This window comes from Caretta caretta, chromosome 8, assembly GCF_965140235.1.
Source record: "Caretta caretta isolate rCarCar2 chromosome 8, rCarCar1.hap1, whole genome shotgun sequence".
NCBI classification, from domain to species: domain Eukaryota; kingdom Metazoa; phylum Chordata; order Testudines; family Cheloniidae; genus Caretta; species Caretta caretta.
The window spans coordinates 1755531-1771328 of NC_134213.1; the positions used below are offsets into that span (position 1 = coordinate 1755531).

General features: G+C 60.7%; 1 protein-coding gene across 6 annotated transcripts in view; it reads right to left on the bottom strand.

Moving 5' to 3' along the window:
* The window catches only part of CPLX2 (complexin 2), a 75054-nt gene that overhangs the window by 13050 nt on the left and 46206 nt on the right, over nucleotides 1-15798 (bottom strand). For 4 of the 6 annotated variants that reach the window (XM_048860088.2, XM_048860091.2, XM_048860089.2 and 1 more), the window contains one exon: nucleotides 1577-1692. In XM_048860088.2, coding sequence (XP_048716045.1) covers nucleotides 1577-1607 — 31 coding nt within the window. In that variant the 5' untranslated portion in view covers nucleotides 1608-1692. Of the gene's footprint in view, nucleotides 1-1576; nucleotides 1693-10782; nucleotides 10898-15798 lie in introns of those variants that run through there. The other 2 variants (XM_048860090.2, XM_075131222.1) reach the window with 2 other exon arrangements.

The window sequence follows — 15798 nt, forward strand, 5'->3', positions numbered from 1 at the left end:
GCGTGGCAGCGGCCTGGGGGCTGGGCTGGGGCTGAGCTCGCTGTGGGGAGAACGGCAGAGATGCCATGGAGGAAGGTGCTGGGTTCCGGGTGTTCCAGTTCTGCCTGTCCTAGGGAGCTGGGTCTCTGGACTGCCGGCAGGGGGCTTTCCCCGTGGGGCAGGGCAGCAGCATGGCCGTCTCCTCTCAGACACCCGCGGCCCACCGTCATGTCCTGTGGCTCCGCTCTGCCCCTCGGCCGACGCTCTGGGCCGTGCTTGCAGCCCCAGCCCCACTGGCTGCTCTCTCTGCTGTGTCCTGCCCCTCCCCGGCCTCCCCTGTCACTGCACTCTCCTTCGGTGCCAGGTGCCCTGCTGTTCCCCCGGAGAATCCAGGGGGGTTGGTTTATTCTTACATAGCTGCTGGGCTGTCCCCGTGTCGCTGACCATGCCAGGCCCCTGGGCTCTGCAAACCACTGTTTAGTTTAGTGTCTCTTGTGACTCCACGGGGAAGGGAGCTGCCTCCCCAGGGCCCTTCACATCACTGTCAAGCTACAATGACCTCAACCAGACAGTGATTCCCGATCAGCCAGGGGCTGCTCAGGGGAGGGCAGCCCAGTGGGACTGAGGTCAAGTCTCAGCTCTCCCACAAGCACCCTGAGCTGCCGTGGGCAAGTCTGTTCAATGGGAATCAAAGCCCTGGCCCGTCTTCCCAGGGGGGTGGGAGGGTAAATCCATTACAGACTGGGAGGGGCTCAGATACAAGAGTCACGGGGGCCAGGCAAGTCCCTTCGCTAGGACCCCAACACAAACCAACTCCACTAGCCAGGGTGACAAGGGAAAACGCCAGCCAGTCAGCGAGGCTGGTGGCCCAGGAAACCCTTGTGGCTAACGGCCTCACCTGGCAGCAGGAAAATCAAAACCCCACTGGGAGTTCCCCTCAGTGTGTGATGCCAGAGCTCTGAGTATGAAACAGTTCAGGGATTAAAACAGCTGCCACCTCTGTCCTGCTACAGCTGTTCTCAGCCTGTCGTTATCTAGCCCTTCCGTGTGGCTAGCACCCACCCCCGTCCGCCTGCCTGGGGCTCGCCGGTGAGTTATACCAGGGACTTCCCAGGGTCTCAAAGCTGTGGGCTCCATTCCCAGCAGAGCTGCCGGACCCCCAGGGTGAGTGAGCGGGGCTATTGCTGAAGCGGGGACGGGCTGGGGTGGAGGGTTTGTCAGCTCTCCAGGTATTCCAGGCACTTCCTGGCCTGCCAGCCTGATGCCAGGGGTACAGGATCCCTGCTGCTTCTGGCTTTTTCACGGGACGGGACGCGAGGGAATAGCAGCACCGCCATTAGAGAGAGACTGGGGAGCTGGTGCATGGGACCACAGCTGGGCTCGGCTCCCCTGGAAGAACTCCCTACACCTGGCTCCTGGCACCCAGGGGGAACGTAGACAGAGAGAAACAATCCACATGGGTCTCCCCCTTTAGCAGCAGCCTTTGAGACAGTCCTAGGCCAAGCTCTCCTCAGTGTGGGACCCTTTCTCAGACACCCAGCCAGGAGGGCGTGGGGCAGGCAGGCGGGCACGATCCAAATATGAAGAACAGACTTACCCCCTAATGCTTGTTTCATTACAAAGTCCATGCTGCCGGGCTGGATCAGTGCGCTCTAGACCACAGCAGAATTCTCATCCAGTGCTGTGGGCCGGACTCCTAGGATCAGGTGCCACCTGGCCGGGAAGGAGAGACACAGTGAGATGGGCTGAGAGCCAGTGCAGAGGCCTTTGTGACGAAGTGGGACTGTTCTTAATGTTTCCTCTGAATAGTGTGGGGGTGCCTCAGTTTACCCTATGCAGTTCTTAAGTATCTAGGTGGTGGGGTAAGGGTGTATGATCATTGCAGAGCCCTAGAGGGCAGGTGTGTGCAGGGGTCTGGACACAGAGGATGGCTGACACCCTGTTTCCTGGAAACTGATGGCCTGGGCCCTCCCCCCCTGCAAGGTGAGAGCTAAAGGGCTGGAGAACAAAGGAATCCGGTGACCTCCTGGCCCGGGAAAGGGACAAAGCCCAGAGGAGGAGGGGCTGGAGGGAGTTTCAGTTTGGGACTGGCTGGGACATGGAGTGAAGGGCAGACGTGGTTGTCTGGCTCACTGCCCCCCAAAATGGACCCGGCTGAGGGGTCCTGTTCTCTGTACCTACAAGCTCTGTGTTAGACCATGTTCCTGTCGTCTAATAAACCTTCTGTTTTACTGGCTGGCTGAGAGTCACGTCTGACTGCGAGTTGGGGTGCAGGACCCTCTGGCTTCCCCAGGATCCCCACCTGGGTGGACTCGCTGTGGGAAGCACACGGAGGGGCAGAGGAGGCTGAATGCTCCGAGGTCAGGCCCAGGAAGGTGGAAGCCGGGTGAGCTGTGTGTCCTGCAGACAGGCTGCTCCCAGAGAGGAGACTTCCCCAGAGTCCTGCCTGGCTTCATGGGGAGCAGTTCCAGAGCATCGCCCGGGGACCCCCTGACAGCCAGTACTCCAGAGCCTGGGGCAAGGAGCGTTGGGGTAACCTTGCTCTTGTGATTAGCCCTAGTCTTTGCTGGCGCAATCAGGCCCGAAGGGAACCATGTCACACTCACCAGAGGCGGTGATAGGGCGGGGGAAAGGAATTGTTATTGAGATGCAAATCGTGGGCCAGATTCTGCTCTCACTTGCAATGGTGTAAATCAGGATTAACTCCACTGACATCACTTTCAGGCCCCAATCTCCCTGCACAATCCCCACGGAAGCCTATGGCGCATACGATGACGGGGTGAGCTTGTCTCCGGGGCCAAAGGGAGGTGACTGTAGGGATGAAGTGCAGCAGGCCACGTGGGACTGTGCGGGACACTCCAGTTTGACCCAGATGGATACAGGCCAACACAGGCAGAATCCCTGGCATCCAGAACCGAAAGTGGGTGCCCAGGGCTGTGTTCCTGGCCCCCGCTCACCAGCTGCCTTCGCAGGATTAGTCATGGATCCACTCAGGGAAATAATTAGACTGATAAATACAAGCCGGCTCTTTCTCTCTCATGCACCTCCCGCACACCTAGTCTACCTCTCACACGCTCACCCCACGCTCAGTGTGCGATTGTGCACACACACACACACTTTACACCACAGCAGCTTCAGACAGACTTACAACCATCCTGCTTCCCACTTGCCGGAAGGATCCAGGGCTCCTGTCTGCCAACTGCTGGCCAGACAGCCAGAGGGGACAAAGCCAGCTGGCAGCTCGCCCCAGCCTGGCTGGAATAGCCGCATGACACACCGTGGCCACCACCCAGCCCCCCCTATACAATGGAGCCCTGGATGGAACTAAGCTCTTTTCAGCTGGCAGCTGTACAGAGACGTATGGCTGTTTTTCTGCCTCAGGGACCCACGTGGGGTCCGGGATGGATACTGGAGTGACCCTGTGTTTGGCTGCTGTGGGTTCATGGTACAATGAGCTGACCGGACTGTGTGGGCACCTCTGCTAACTGGCGGGGGAGCAGATCTGCTCTGGTGCTGCTAAAGAGATTTGCTAGATGCCAGGAAAGAAGTGACAAGCCCAGCTACCACTTAGCAAAGCTGCAGCTTTCAGCCCGGAGGTTTCCTGCTTCACACCTGTCTGCCTCGTTACTTACATGGCCCCATTATCACAGTGAGCCGCTGGTGCCCCTGCGAGGTAAGGCAGTGCTGTCAGGGTCCTTTTATGGGTGAGGAGCTGAGGCACTAAGTGCCTTGCCCCAAGTCAGTTGGGGAGTCTGTGGCAGGGCAGGTTATTGAGCCCAGGTCTCCTGGGTCCTAGGCCAGTGCCCTGACCACTAGGCCATCCTGCCCCTCAAACCCCAGCTGGGGACAGATTCCCCTCAAACAGCTGAAAGGTGGCTTCCCCTCTCCTTACGCTGTTTCCATTGGAGCATCCTCACTTCCTGTCAATCCCCTGTCCTCTTCTTGTAGTAACCTGACATTGCTCTTTGCATCAGGACTACCTGGGGTACCTTGCTGTAGCGCCTAGGAGCCTAGTCATGGCCTAGGACCCCATTGTGCTAGGTGCTGTACAAGCACAGAGTCCCTGCTCTATCTGAACCAAAACTCCTCCTGTGCAAACAAAGGCCCAAGGACATTGATAAACCTCCGACGCCTCCCTACTGCAGAAGTCGTGCAGAATATTCCCGACAGTCTGCAACTACTGGATGGGTGCAAACCCCACGGAGGGTGTGGCTAGGAGTCACAGGCCCAGAGTGAGAATGGGAACTCTGAGCACTGCTTTAGGCTGCTGCACCATCTCCCCAGGGCATGGGTGCAAGTCCCATCGCTTGGGACATTTAACCCTAGGCTGACTGAAGCACCAGCTGCACTGTCCCTGGGAGACAGTTCTTGAGGCTCTGCTTCTGCACACCAGGTTGCAGCCTATTCGAGTGGCTGCATTTCCATATGGGGCTTTACAACAGTGAAAGGCACAAGCTTGACTGGAGGCCCTTCCAGAGATTGCTCATTGCACCCTGCCTACTTTCTGGAGCGACGCCCTCTGGGAGCACCTCGTTCTTGGCTGTGGGGTTAAGTGACTGGAAACAAGCAGGGATTTGATCCTTCGCGGGCCAGCGGAATGTGCCCAGAACCATTTGACGTGAGGGCAGGCAGCACGGCCGTGATGCCAATGACTCATGCACGACCGATCTAACATGCAGATCAGCGCCTTCCTTTCCCTTTCAGAAGGGTTCCGTGTTCCTAACTCCTCTTTGCATATCTCCAGAACCATGCAGGAGACCCCTGGAAGAGCTCTAGCCCATTCCATCCAGTGATGATGGGCAGTTCCTAGACTTAAGGTTGCCTGACGTGTCCCATCATAAGACCCAGTATTCAGCTGCTTGTAAATTTGACAAAGTTTAACCATTTGGGACTTTTCTGAATGTTTCAGCAAAAATGATTCAGCCACTTCTCACAAGGAGATTGGGGGTAGCACCCTGGTGTCAGGAATGTGCCTTTTGTCTTCCCCAGGGAAATCTGCCCAAGTTTGGAACTGCTGGAAACGGCTTTTCACACGAGCTCAGTAAAACCTTTTTAGGGTTCAGCAGCCAACTTCTCTGCAGAGTCCGTCTGCACTGAGCATGCTGCATCCCCTCGCAGCGTCTACATGCCAACAGGACTGCCCGCGCTCTGTCCCCACGGAGCGACTGCACATGCTCCCTCCCAGGGCTGAACAGCTGCCAGGGAACTCTGCTGGCTGCCTGGACGGGATGGAGCCCGGCATGCCCTGGCCAGACAATGGGCCAAATTCAGCCCTCACGTAAATGGAGACCACTACTATCAGAGTCCGTGGCGAGTGCCCCTGCTTATGCCCAGCTCCTTATTTGCCCCAGTGTATGAATTGATGCCCCCTCATCCCTCCCGCTCTGCAGCAGGAGACAGCCGGCAGAGGAGACTGCCCTCAGCTGGGTTCTCAGAAGGCTGTTTCCATCGTAATGTGGAAGCCAGCTCAGCATTTTCCATTTCCTCGTGCCCCCTGTGAGCCCCTGGATACAGAGGCCAAGTCTCCACGATAGCCTTTGCCAGCTTAGCCGTGTCAGCCAGGGGTGTGTGATGAGGTGTGATCCCTGCTGGCAAAAGCTCCTTGTGTAGACACAGCTATAGCTGCAAAATGGCATTTTTGCCACTACAGAGTATTTTGCTTGAGGGGCTGATACAAGCCCTGCTCGCACAAACCATGGAATCAGCTGCATCCAGGCTGGAGTGCTTTGCTGGTGTAACGTGCCTGGATAGCTAACCCGGCAGAGTGCTCCGAGTATAGTCCTGGCCAGCACATGTGGAGAACAGAGGGACTCCCTTCGGTACCAAGCCCCATGCCTACACTTGCTCGTTGAACTGGAGGGCCAGCTCTGAGGTAAACACTAGAGGGCAGCATGGCCCCATTAGCCCTGCTGCTCTGGGGTAGGGGTTATTGCAGTTCCACCCAATTTCTATTCTACACGGGAACATCTGAAGCTGGAATGAAGCCTGCCGCTTTGGGGAGTGTCCATGGAGGTTTGTCTCAAGCGGTGCTTCCAGCAGCCGAGGGAACGGGTGTTACGGTTGCAGTCACACATTTGCACTCTTACCATGGCCTGGCCTGGGCCCTGGGGCCTGGCCGCTGGAAGGTTTGGGGAACGCCTGGGGTCTACACACACCGATTCCCTGCTTAGTCCTGCTGGCCTTGCAGCCGATTTAATAATTGATTAAAGCAGAAACAGTTCGATCTGTCCCCACCCTCCGACAGCAGGATCTCCCAGCCGGCCCTGCTTCTGGGAGCGAGTGGAGCAGGTGGGGATTGGTACCCAGAGGGCCGTGCGAATGAAATGGATTCAGACGGTGAGCCACCTCAGCATGGCTTAAACCGGTCAATTACAAACGGCTCAGTTACAAACGGCTCACATCTCTAGTGGAGACGCAGCCTGGGTTTATATTAGAGTTTGCTTCCCAAGCCAGGCACCTGCCGGCAGAGCACGGCTGCCTTAGATCCCCTGCACCTGTATCATCATTCACTAGCGTCAGTCCTGGCCTGTCGCTGCTGGAGGGCAGGGGGAGACCCCGTCAACCACATTGCTTCAAACACAAACACAGGTCAGCCACTACAAACCGCAGCAAGCCCCGTGTCGAGGGGATGAGGGTTCTCCTGCTGCTCCCGGGAAAGCAGGCAGCCTCCCCACTCAATTGATTTTAGCCCTGCCTCATATGAATTAGCCACTGTAAGTTCTTGATAATTAAGTTCATTTTTGCAAGGCAGAGAACGCTTCTCGGTCGAGGTCGTGGCAGCTAATGGCTCGTTAGCAGGATGCAGGCAGGCTCTCAACTCAGCACTTAGCACCAGCCTGTCCCTCCCCACCAGGCCGGGCCGGGCCTGGCTGCTGACGGAGCATTTGTAGTCAATTTGCATCCTCCCCTCCCCTTTGATTTAATGCTTTGATACAGCATCATCATCAGGAAGACGATTCCTTTTGCGAGCGCTGCGGCTAATACTTGGGAGAGTGGCTCTCCCCACTCACGTCTCATGCCACCACCCCCAGGCGAACCCGGCCTTCTGGGTGTGGAATCGGGGATCAGAAAATTAACTAGCATAATTTGGGGGTGGGATGGGGCACCTGGGAGGGCTGTTCTCCGTAAAGCCCACACATGGGGGGATGGGGACAGGACGCCAGCTCCCTGGGGGAAGCAGGAGGTTCTGAACAAACGAGGTTTGGACAAGTGAGGCTGTTGGCAAGTCGCCATAGAGTCACAAGGAAGAGAAATCTTAGCAATAATCATAAATAACAGAATCACAGCTGCTAGAGAGGGGAAAGACCTATGACATCACCCAGGAAGTCTCCCTGCCAATGCAGGATTGATTTGGGCTGGCCATTTCCTGGAATAGGGTCCAATCTAGGTGTAAAACCCCCAGGCAATCGGACATCTGCCACGGCCCCCAGGAAACTATTCTGTTGCCTAACCCAGCGCTGCCAGTCACCGTGCCAGCAGCACCCGCGCTGGGGAGAATGGGACGGTGGCGTATTTATATAGTGCTGTGAACTCAGCCAGCCCTGCCCCTGCCCCCCTGTCAGCACTGCGCCATGTGGGGGGCCGGGCAGGGAAGAGGTTTCAGACAAACACGGATTTTTGCACACAAGCTGCAGCTCCTCGCCGATTGCAAGGCCAGAAGGGATCCCTGTGATTGTCTAGTCTGACCTCCTGCATAACACAGGACAAAGACCTGCCGCAGGCTAATTCCTAGAGCAGAGCAGTTAGAAAAACCTCCCCTCTGGATTTAACGATGTTAAGTGATGGAGGATCCACCAGGACCCTGGGGAAGTTCTTCCACTGATTCATCACCCTCACAGTTAAAAAGTTACACCTTATTTCCAGTCTGGTGCATGCAGCCCCTAGTCTGGGATCAGAGCCAGCCCAGAACAATCCCAGCAAGCACACCCATCCACTCAGCCTGGACTGTGTCCCCGACCTTTGCCGAACCCTGAGGGCTCTGCCCGCTCCCTGGGCTCACAGAGTCACCTTGCGCCTGGACCGGCTGTTGCAGGACCTTGGGGCTTGGAGGGAACCTGGCTCTGGAGCCTCAGTGTATCACAAGGGGAGCAGGGTGCGGGGCAGGAGCTGGATTGCAGGGGTGACCCACAGCCTCCAGGCTGTCCCTTCTAGCTCTGGGCCCCTTGGGGAGCCCCTGACCCCCCCATTGCTCCTGCAGAAAAAAGTCACCAAGGAAGACTCTGCTCAGCCCAGTCAGGGCCTGCATCACTGCTCCAGGCCCGAGGTGGTGGGGATGGGCATGGCCATGCTCTCCCTATGGCCAGTGCCCAGCTGGAGTTGGCCACAGGGACTTCCCATGGAGCAGTGTGGGAGGAGAGCCTGGGGCCTGGAGTGCAGGGTGGGCACTGAGCTCTGAGACATAGACAGCCCCCAGTGTAACAGGATCATGATGGTCTCATAGAGCCCCTCCCCTCTCCCCGCCGCACGACCGGGCACCTGCTCCACCTGATTGTCTCCCTTGTTCGCAGCTACTGAGGGTGAGGAGTTGTGAGCCCACAAGGCTGGACAGATCTGGAGAGATGGACATGCTGTCCAGCCCCCCAGGGCCCCTTCCCAGCACTGCCCCAGGAACAGGTCTCACGCCAATTCTGGCTGGCGTCTGTGTGTGTGAAGGGAGGCACAGACGAGGTGCCCAGGGTCTACAATGTGCCGCGGGGTGTACGTGCCGTGTCGGCGGGTGGGCGAGGTGCCCGGGGTGTACAATGTGCCCTGGGGTGTACGTGCCGTGTCGGGGGTGGGCGAGGTGCCCGGGGTGTACAATGTGCCCTGGGGTGTACGTGCCGTGTCGGGGGTGGGCGAGGTGCCCGGGGTGTACAATGTGCCCTGGGGTGTACGTGCCGTGTCGGGGGTGGGCGAGGTGCCCGGGGTGTACAATGTGCCGCGGGGTGTACGTGCCGTGTCGGGGGTGGGCGAGGTGCCCCGGGGTGTACAATGTGCCGCGGGGTGTACGTGCCGTGTCGGGGGTGGGCGAGGTGCCCGGGGTGTACAATGTGCCCTGGGGTGTACGTGCCGTGTCGCGGGGTGGGCGAGGTGCCCCGGGGTGTACAATGTGCCCTGGGGTGTACGTGCCGTGTCAGGGGTGGGCGAGGTGCCCGGGGTGTACAATGTGCCCTGGGGTGTACGTGCCGTGTCAGGGGGTGGGCGAGGTGCCCCGGGGTGTACAATGTGCCGCGGGGTGTACGTGCCGTGTCGGCGGGTGGGCGAGGTGCCCGGGGTGTACAATGTGCCCTGGGGTGTACGTGCCGTGTCGGGGGTGGGCGAGGTGCCCGGGGTGTACAATGTGCCCTGGGGTGTACGTGCCGTGTCGCGGGGTGGGCGAGGTGCCCGGGGTGTACAATGTGCCCTGGGGTGTACGTGCCGTGTCGGGGGGTGGGCGAGGTGCCCGGGGTGTACAATGTGCCCTGGGGTGTACGTGCCGTGTCGGGGGATGTGCCCGGAGCGCCCGGCCATGGCCAGGGGCAGGCAAGCGGCAGGCGGGGGGAGCCCTGAGCCGCCCAGGGAGGGACGCATTAGCGGGGCAGAGGGTCCAGCGGGCAGCCCGCCCCCCTCCCCCGGCGGTTTTCTTGTGATTCTGGCACATGCAGAGGACAGGAGACCCCCAAGGCAAATACCGCCTGGCGCAGCGGGTCTGCAGCCCGGAGCCCCAGCTCCCCTCGCCGCTCCGGGGTGCAAACACAGGTGTGTGTGAGGCGGAGCTAGCGGGGACGCAGCCCAGCCCAGGACAGGCTGTGCCCAGCTGCCCCCCGCGCGGCGGAGCTGGGGCGTCCTTCTGCCGGGGCTCGGCCGCGGGCAGCTACTGGGGAACGTGTCCCGGATCTGTCTCCAGCCCGGGCAGGCGGGCTGGGCTGTGCGGGGCTCCGGGCACTGGGAGCTGAGCCCGGCTGGCTGCAGGGAGAGGGGGCGGGTCGCCAGCCCAGGATGGGGGCTCCCCGAGGGGCTCTGCGGCTCCCTAGTTCTGGCTGAGCCCCGCGTGCCCTGTCCCAGCCCCGCACCCGCAGGGAGGCACGTTCCCCGGCTCGGCCCCCAGCGCCTCGCGTGTGTCCCAGCCGCTGGCCGCAGCCGCGAGGGGACGGTGAGGGGCCGGCGTCGCTTCCCTGCTGTAGTGGGCAGGGGCCGGAGCAGCGCCGCGGGGACACACAGCGGGAGTTGCACGGGCGCAGCCTGGCCCGGAGTAACCCGGGTGCGCCAGGCGGGCGAGAGGCTGGGGGGATCAGTGGGATCCCGGACTCACTTTACCATTAGCCCGGGGCGCTGCCGGCGGGTCCATGCGCCCGGAGGCAGCGCCCAGCGCCGTGCACAACCCAGCGGGGCACGCAGGGACCCCGGCACCCCCACCCCCACCACCGGGGGCACCTGCCGGGCCGAGGAGCCCCGCACCGGCCGCTCGGCTCCTGCCTGAGCCCGAGCCCGGACAGACGGGGCCCCCGGGGCAGCCTCTGGCTTTGCGGGGAGGGGGGAAGGGGGAGGATCGGAGCGCTCCGGTTTGCTCCCCCCGCGCCGGGACGCGAACCTGCGCTTCCTCTGCGCAAAAGTTCCTTCTCCTGCCAGCAGCGACCGGCGGGCGGGTGCGGGGGGCTGCGGGACGCGCCGGGCGTCTCGCCCCGCGGACCCGGAGCCCTGGATGGGGCCCGTCCCCATGCGCCCCCATCTTCCAGCAGGCCCGGGGCGGGTGCGCTGCGCGCCCAGACCCATGCGCCCGGGCCGCGGTGCCAAGCCCCGTCCCCTCCCGCTCCCGCTCCGGGGCTGCCCGCGGGACCCACTCACCCGGGACGCTCCAGCAGCCCGTGGCCGGCGGGGAGTGAGCGCTCCCCAGCCCTGCGCGCAGAGCCCGCCTCCCTCCTCTCCGCAGCCTGCCGGTGCCTCCCCCCAGCCCCTGACGCGCCTGCCTCTCTCCTCCCCGAGCGAGTGGGCAGCTGCCGGCTCCCCCCGCCATCTCGGGGCGCCTCTGCCCAGCCCCGGGGCCGGCTCGCTCCGCTGCGCCCCGCCTGCCAGCGGCCCCAGCGCGGCCACGGGGCCGCCCGGGGGCAGGGGGCTGGAGCCCTACGGGGCTGCTCCGTCCTCAGCACCCTGGTTAGCGCCCTGCCTGCCCGCCAGCCGGGTCATCCGCCGCCTCCCGGCGCCTGCTGGTAGCCAAGGGGGCCCCGCGCCCTTCTCCAGCGGCCAGCCAGAGCCCTGAACACCGCGGTGGGGGCCGGGGCTGGATCTTGCGCGGCCTCCGGCCGGCGGGGCTGCAGGATGGAAGGGGCGGGGAGGGGTCTGACTGCTCCAGCTCAGACTTGGTGAATCCGGAGTAACTCCACGGAAGTCACCGCTGAGGTGACAGCAGGATCGGGACCAGCCGGTTTCCGCGTTTTAGCGCAGCGCCCTGTAAACACGAGGGAGAGACACACACAGCAGCCGGGTAATTATTCTGGGCTGCCGGTTTGGAGAGCGGGTCTGGCTCCCTTCTCTTCCGCTCCAAACCGAAGCAGACAACCCCCTCCCCGCCCCCCAGCCCATGAATTAACCGACCCCCCCTCCTTCCACTTGGCCTTTCCCCTTTTCTTTTACATTTCCAGCTCTGCTGATCCCACTGAAAACACACAGCTGGAGTTTACACGGCAAGCCGGCCTCACACCCGACCCAGCAGAGAGTCCCGACAAGGGCAGATCCACGTTCTGTACTTAGAAATGATTTATAGCCAATATCCCCGCCTTTGCTGCGTGTTTGCTAGCGGAACTAAGTAAGGGCTGGCTGGGAGGCCCCTACCTCTGCCCCTGTAATGAGCCCTGGCTGGGCCTGAGAGCTCATCGGGGAAGCTAATGACAGCGGTTTGTGTGCCGGTCTGAGAAAAAACAACGTGGAAAGAATTAAAATGTCAAAGGATGCAAATTTGTTGACAAGTGGGGATTTCCTTTACACTCCCGGCTGTGTCTCCATCTGCCAATTAAGGTGCTATCCTCCAAAGAGATCAAATGCTTCCAGACGCAGCCAAGGTGAGGGGGGGACCTGTGCCCTGGTATCAAAGAGCAAGCAAGTGGGCCCTGCAACCCAGGGGCCCGGTGGCGCAAGGCCTGGCCGTGGGCGTAGCTGTGTTTGCATTTCCATAGCCAGGCATGTGGGCACCTCCGCACCTGTGCCTGTCCCTGCGGGGCACGTCTCTTTGCACGCCTGTATCCTGGGGGGTGTGGGCATGTCTCTGTGTGTCCGTGTGACGAAGTGGGACTGTTCTTAATATTCCCTCCGAATATTGTGGGGGTGCCTCAGTTTCCCCTAGGCAGTTCTTAAGTCTCTAGGGGGTGGGGTAAGGGTGTATGATCATTGCAGAGCCCTAGAGGGCAGGTGTGTGCAGGGGTCTGGACACAGAGAATGGCCGACACCCTGTTTCCTGGCAACTGATGGCCTGGGCCCTTCCCCCCCCCCCCTGCAAGGTGAAGACTGAAGGGTTGGAGAACAAAGGAATCAGGAGACCTCCTGGCCCGGGAAAGGGACAAAGCCCAGAGGAGGAGGGGCTGGAGGGAGTTTCAGTTGGGGGCTGGCTGGGACATGGAGTGAAGGGCAGACGGGGTTGTCTGGCTCACTGCCCCCAAAATGGACCTGGCTGAGGGGTCCTGTTCTCTGCACCTACAAGCTCTGTGTTAGACCATGTTCCTGTCGTCTAATAAACCTTCTGTTTTACTGGCTGGCTGAGAGTCACGTCTGACTGTGGAGTTGGGGGGCAGGACCCTCTGGCTTCCCCAGGACCCCGCCTGGGCAGACTCGCTGTGGGAAGCTCACGGAGGGGCAGAGGAGGCTGAATGCTCCGAGGTCAGACCCAGGGAGGTGGAGCCGGGTGAGCTGTGTGTCCTGCAGACAGGCTGCTCCCAGAAAGGCGACTGCCCCAGAGTCCTGCCTGGCTTCCTGGGGAGCAGTTCCCGAGCATCGCCCGGGGACCCCGTGACAGTCCGCGTGCCCAGGGTTAGAACGCATGGCTCCCCGCGTACATCTGTGCATATTGGCAGGCGTCTGTATGTGCATGCAGGCACAGCCGTGTGCGTGTGTGTTTGTTCCCTGCTACGATAATAACTTCACATGCTTTTTTCAAACCCCAGGGATCCAGCATTGCAAAACGGGCATGAACGTTTATCCGCTCAAGCACCGCATCTGCTCACCCGCCCTTTGTCATGACTGAGGGTAATGGGGGGAAACAGATATTTCACTCCCCTGTGAAAAAACGTCCGGACTCAGCAAGTGGGTGACCAGAGCCCGGCAGTCACCTTTCCCGGAGTTCCCAGGGAGGGGTAGCGAAGGGCTGTATGGACACTCTGTGGACAGTGTGGCAATGTGTGTGTGTTCGGGGGGGATGAATGGTAACGTGCACTGGGTGCTAGGTGTGCCCATCAATCTGTATGGTGTGGAGGTGTCACGATACTCATGTTGGGGCATGTGTGTGTGTGAGAGAGAGATTTCCAGGGATTTATCCACGGCAGAGAGATGGTCGTGCCTTGAGTGTACATGGGACAGTGAGAGGGTGTCATTGGGTGACATCACTGGGAGTTGTGGTTTCCTACACCAGGGACAAATTTGGCCCCAGGAGTGTTGAAGACTGAGCTAGCTGGAATTAAATAAGGGCGGGAGGTGTCCCCTCTTTGATACCCTCTTGTGAAGTGCTTCTTCTGTGACACTTCCCTTCCCCTCCCTGCCTCCCCGGGTGGACGTGACCTACCCACGCTTGCTCTGGAATCCACACACAACGTAGAGTCGGAACTGTCTTTGTTCAGCGTTAACAACACAGTCGTGAAGGACAGAGCAGAGTTCACCTAGGAACTCTTCCCCTGGCTTGGCTGTCCCTGGGGCTCCTCGCTCAGCACTGCTCAGCCCACACCCAACATCCTCTTTCTGAGCCACCTGCCTCACTGACCCCACAGAGCCCCTATGATCAATTATGATCAGACCAGGGCCTTGTTGTGCTAGGTGCCTCACAAACACGCCATGGGGAGAGAATTCCCTCCCAGCGGAGTTTCCTTCAGTGGGGTCAACCCTGAAGACACTGGTGGCCTGTCACACGCTCTGACACACCCAGAGCACACCCCGATCGAGGCCAGTTACACCACACTACCACGTACACCTGGTTTCCTCCCCTTGTTAGGTCACTGGAGACTCTGCGGGGACCTGCTCCCCCTTTTTCCAGGCTGCATTTGGCCCTTGCAGCGCGCCTGCTACTCATCATTTCACTTCTTAGAGGAGGCGAACAGAGGTGTGGACCCCCTCCCCCACCACGGGGTCTGGCTTGGTGCAGCAGCTCTACGTCTGTGTCCCAGCAGTGGGTCCCAGGTCACTGTAGGGATCTAAACTGCACCTGCTCCCGTGCAGCGGCCCCCTCGCTCCCAGCAAGCCAGGCCAACCCCCCTCCCTCACTGCAACACCACAGACATGCTGCCACGCTTGGCTAGACACACTGCTCACAACCCACTGCCTCCTCACCCTGCAGCCAGGCGTGGCAGCATGCACGTGCCCATGGCCAGCGTGAGCACCAGAGGTGCCCAGCCCAGGACCAGTGGCAGGGGATGAGGGTGAGGGAGGAAGGGCTGGCGCAGTTACTCGGTACCCCGTGCGGGCCGCAGGATGGCCGGAGGAGGGTAAGTCTGCCAGGCCTTTTGCTCAGCGCCCGATGCCCACAGCAGTCACACGAGCAACAGCTCAGTGCAAGCGTCTCCCCCAAGGGGCACCCAGGAAACCCCAGGCGAGGGCTGGAGCTGTACCCGCCGGAGCTATTGGAAATGAGAGGATCGCTAAAGCGGGGGAGGGACTTCATGAGGTGCCACCTCCGAGCCTCACTGAGCCGGGGCTAAGTACCTGGGCTCCCAGCACAGCCCAGCTGACCAGTCGGAAAGCGTCAGCGTAATGAAGGCTCAGGTCCTGTGAACGAGTGAATGCGGGGAGGGATCCCAGCTTTGCTGCTTCCTCTCCCTCCTCTGTCCCAGCCACGGGCTCCTCCTGCCGATTGCTTTGCCCGGGGAAGATGCCGGGGCGAGCTGGAGGCCAGTCGCCCAGGGCAGGAGGGAGCAGGGAGTGTTACCTTGCCTGTTGCTGCAGTGCTCTCCAGGGCAGGGGCTGTGCCCAGGACCCAGGCCAACGGGGCCCCGACCCACCATCCTCTGGTACAGAAAGCCACTGCCTGTGGGGACTTTCAGGCCCCATGAGGCCACTTGGCCAGGTGGCTCAAGTGAAGACAGAGCATGGCATGCTGGGACCTGCAGTTTCTGCCAGCTAGCTGTGGCCCGCAGAAGCATAGCAAGCTGCCAACAGAGCCCTTGGCTGGACAAAGCCCAGTTTGCCTCTGATCTACTTGCGCCATTGAGACGGCTCGAGCTGGTACAATTTTAACCCCAGAGGACGGACAGAGTGCCCGCTGGAGGGAACATTTCTAAGCCGTGCTCAGCCAGCCAGAACCACGAAGGCACAGGGAGAGTTGCGACGAAACAGTGGATTTACGCATATCACGAGAAGCAATGACCTTCGAGGCATCAAAACCGACTGAAGAGTAGTAGACCACCAGGCCCTGGTAGGAGAGGTGCTGAAATGCCGAGGAAGGGCTGTGAATGACATGGCACATTGTACAGAATTGTACAGCTTTTAAGGATGAGCTTCCTGGCTGATTGCTGACCTGTCCGGCAGACAGCCCGGCCTGCTGTCCTGTCAGGGGAGTCCCTAAACTCGACGCTAGTGGGCCGCATTCATCCCTGCGGTCCACAGAACGAGGCCAGGGAGGGATCCGGTGCCGAGCCCCGGACGGCTGCAGAGCAGAGAGCTGCGTGCCAG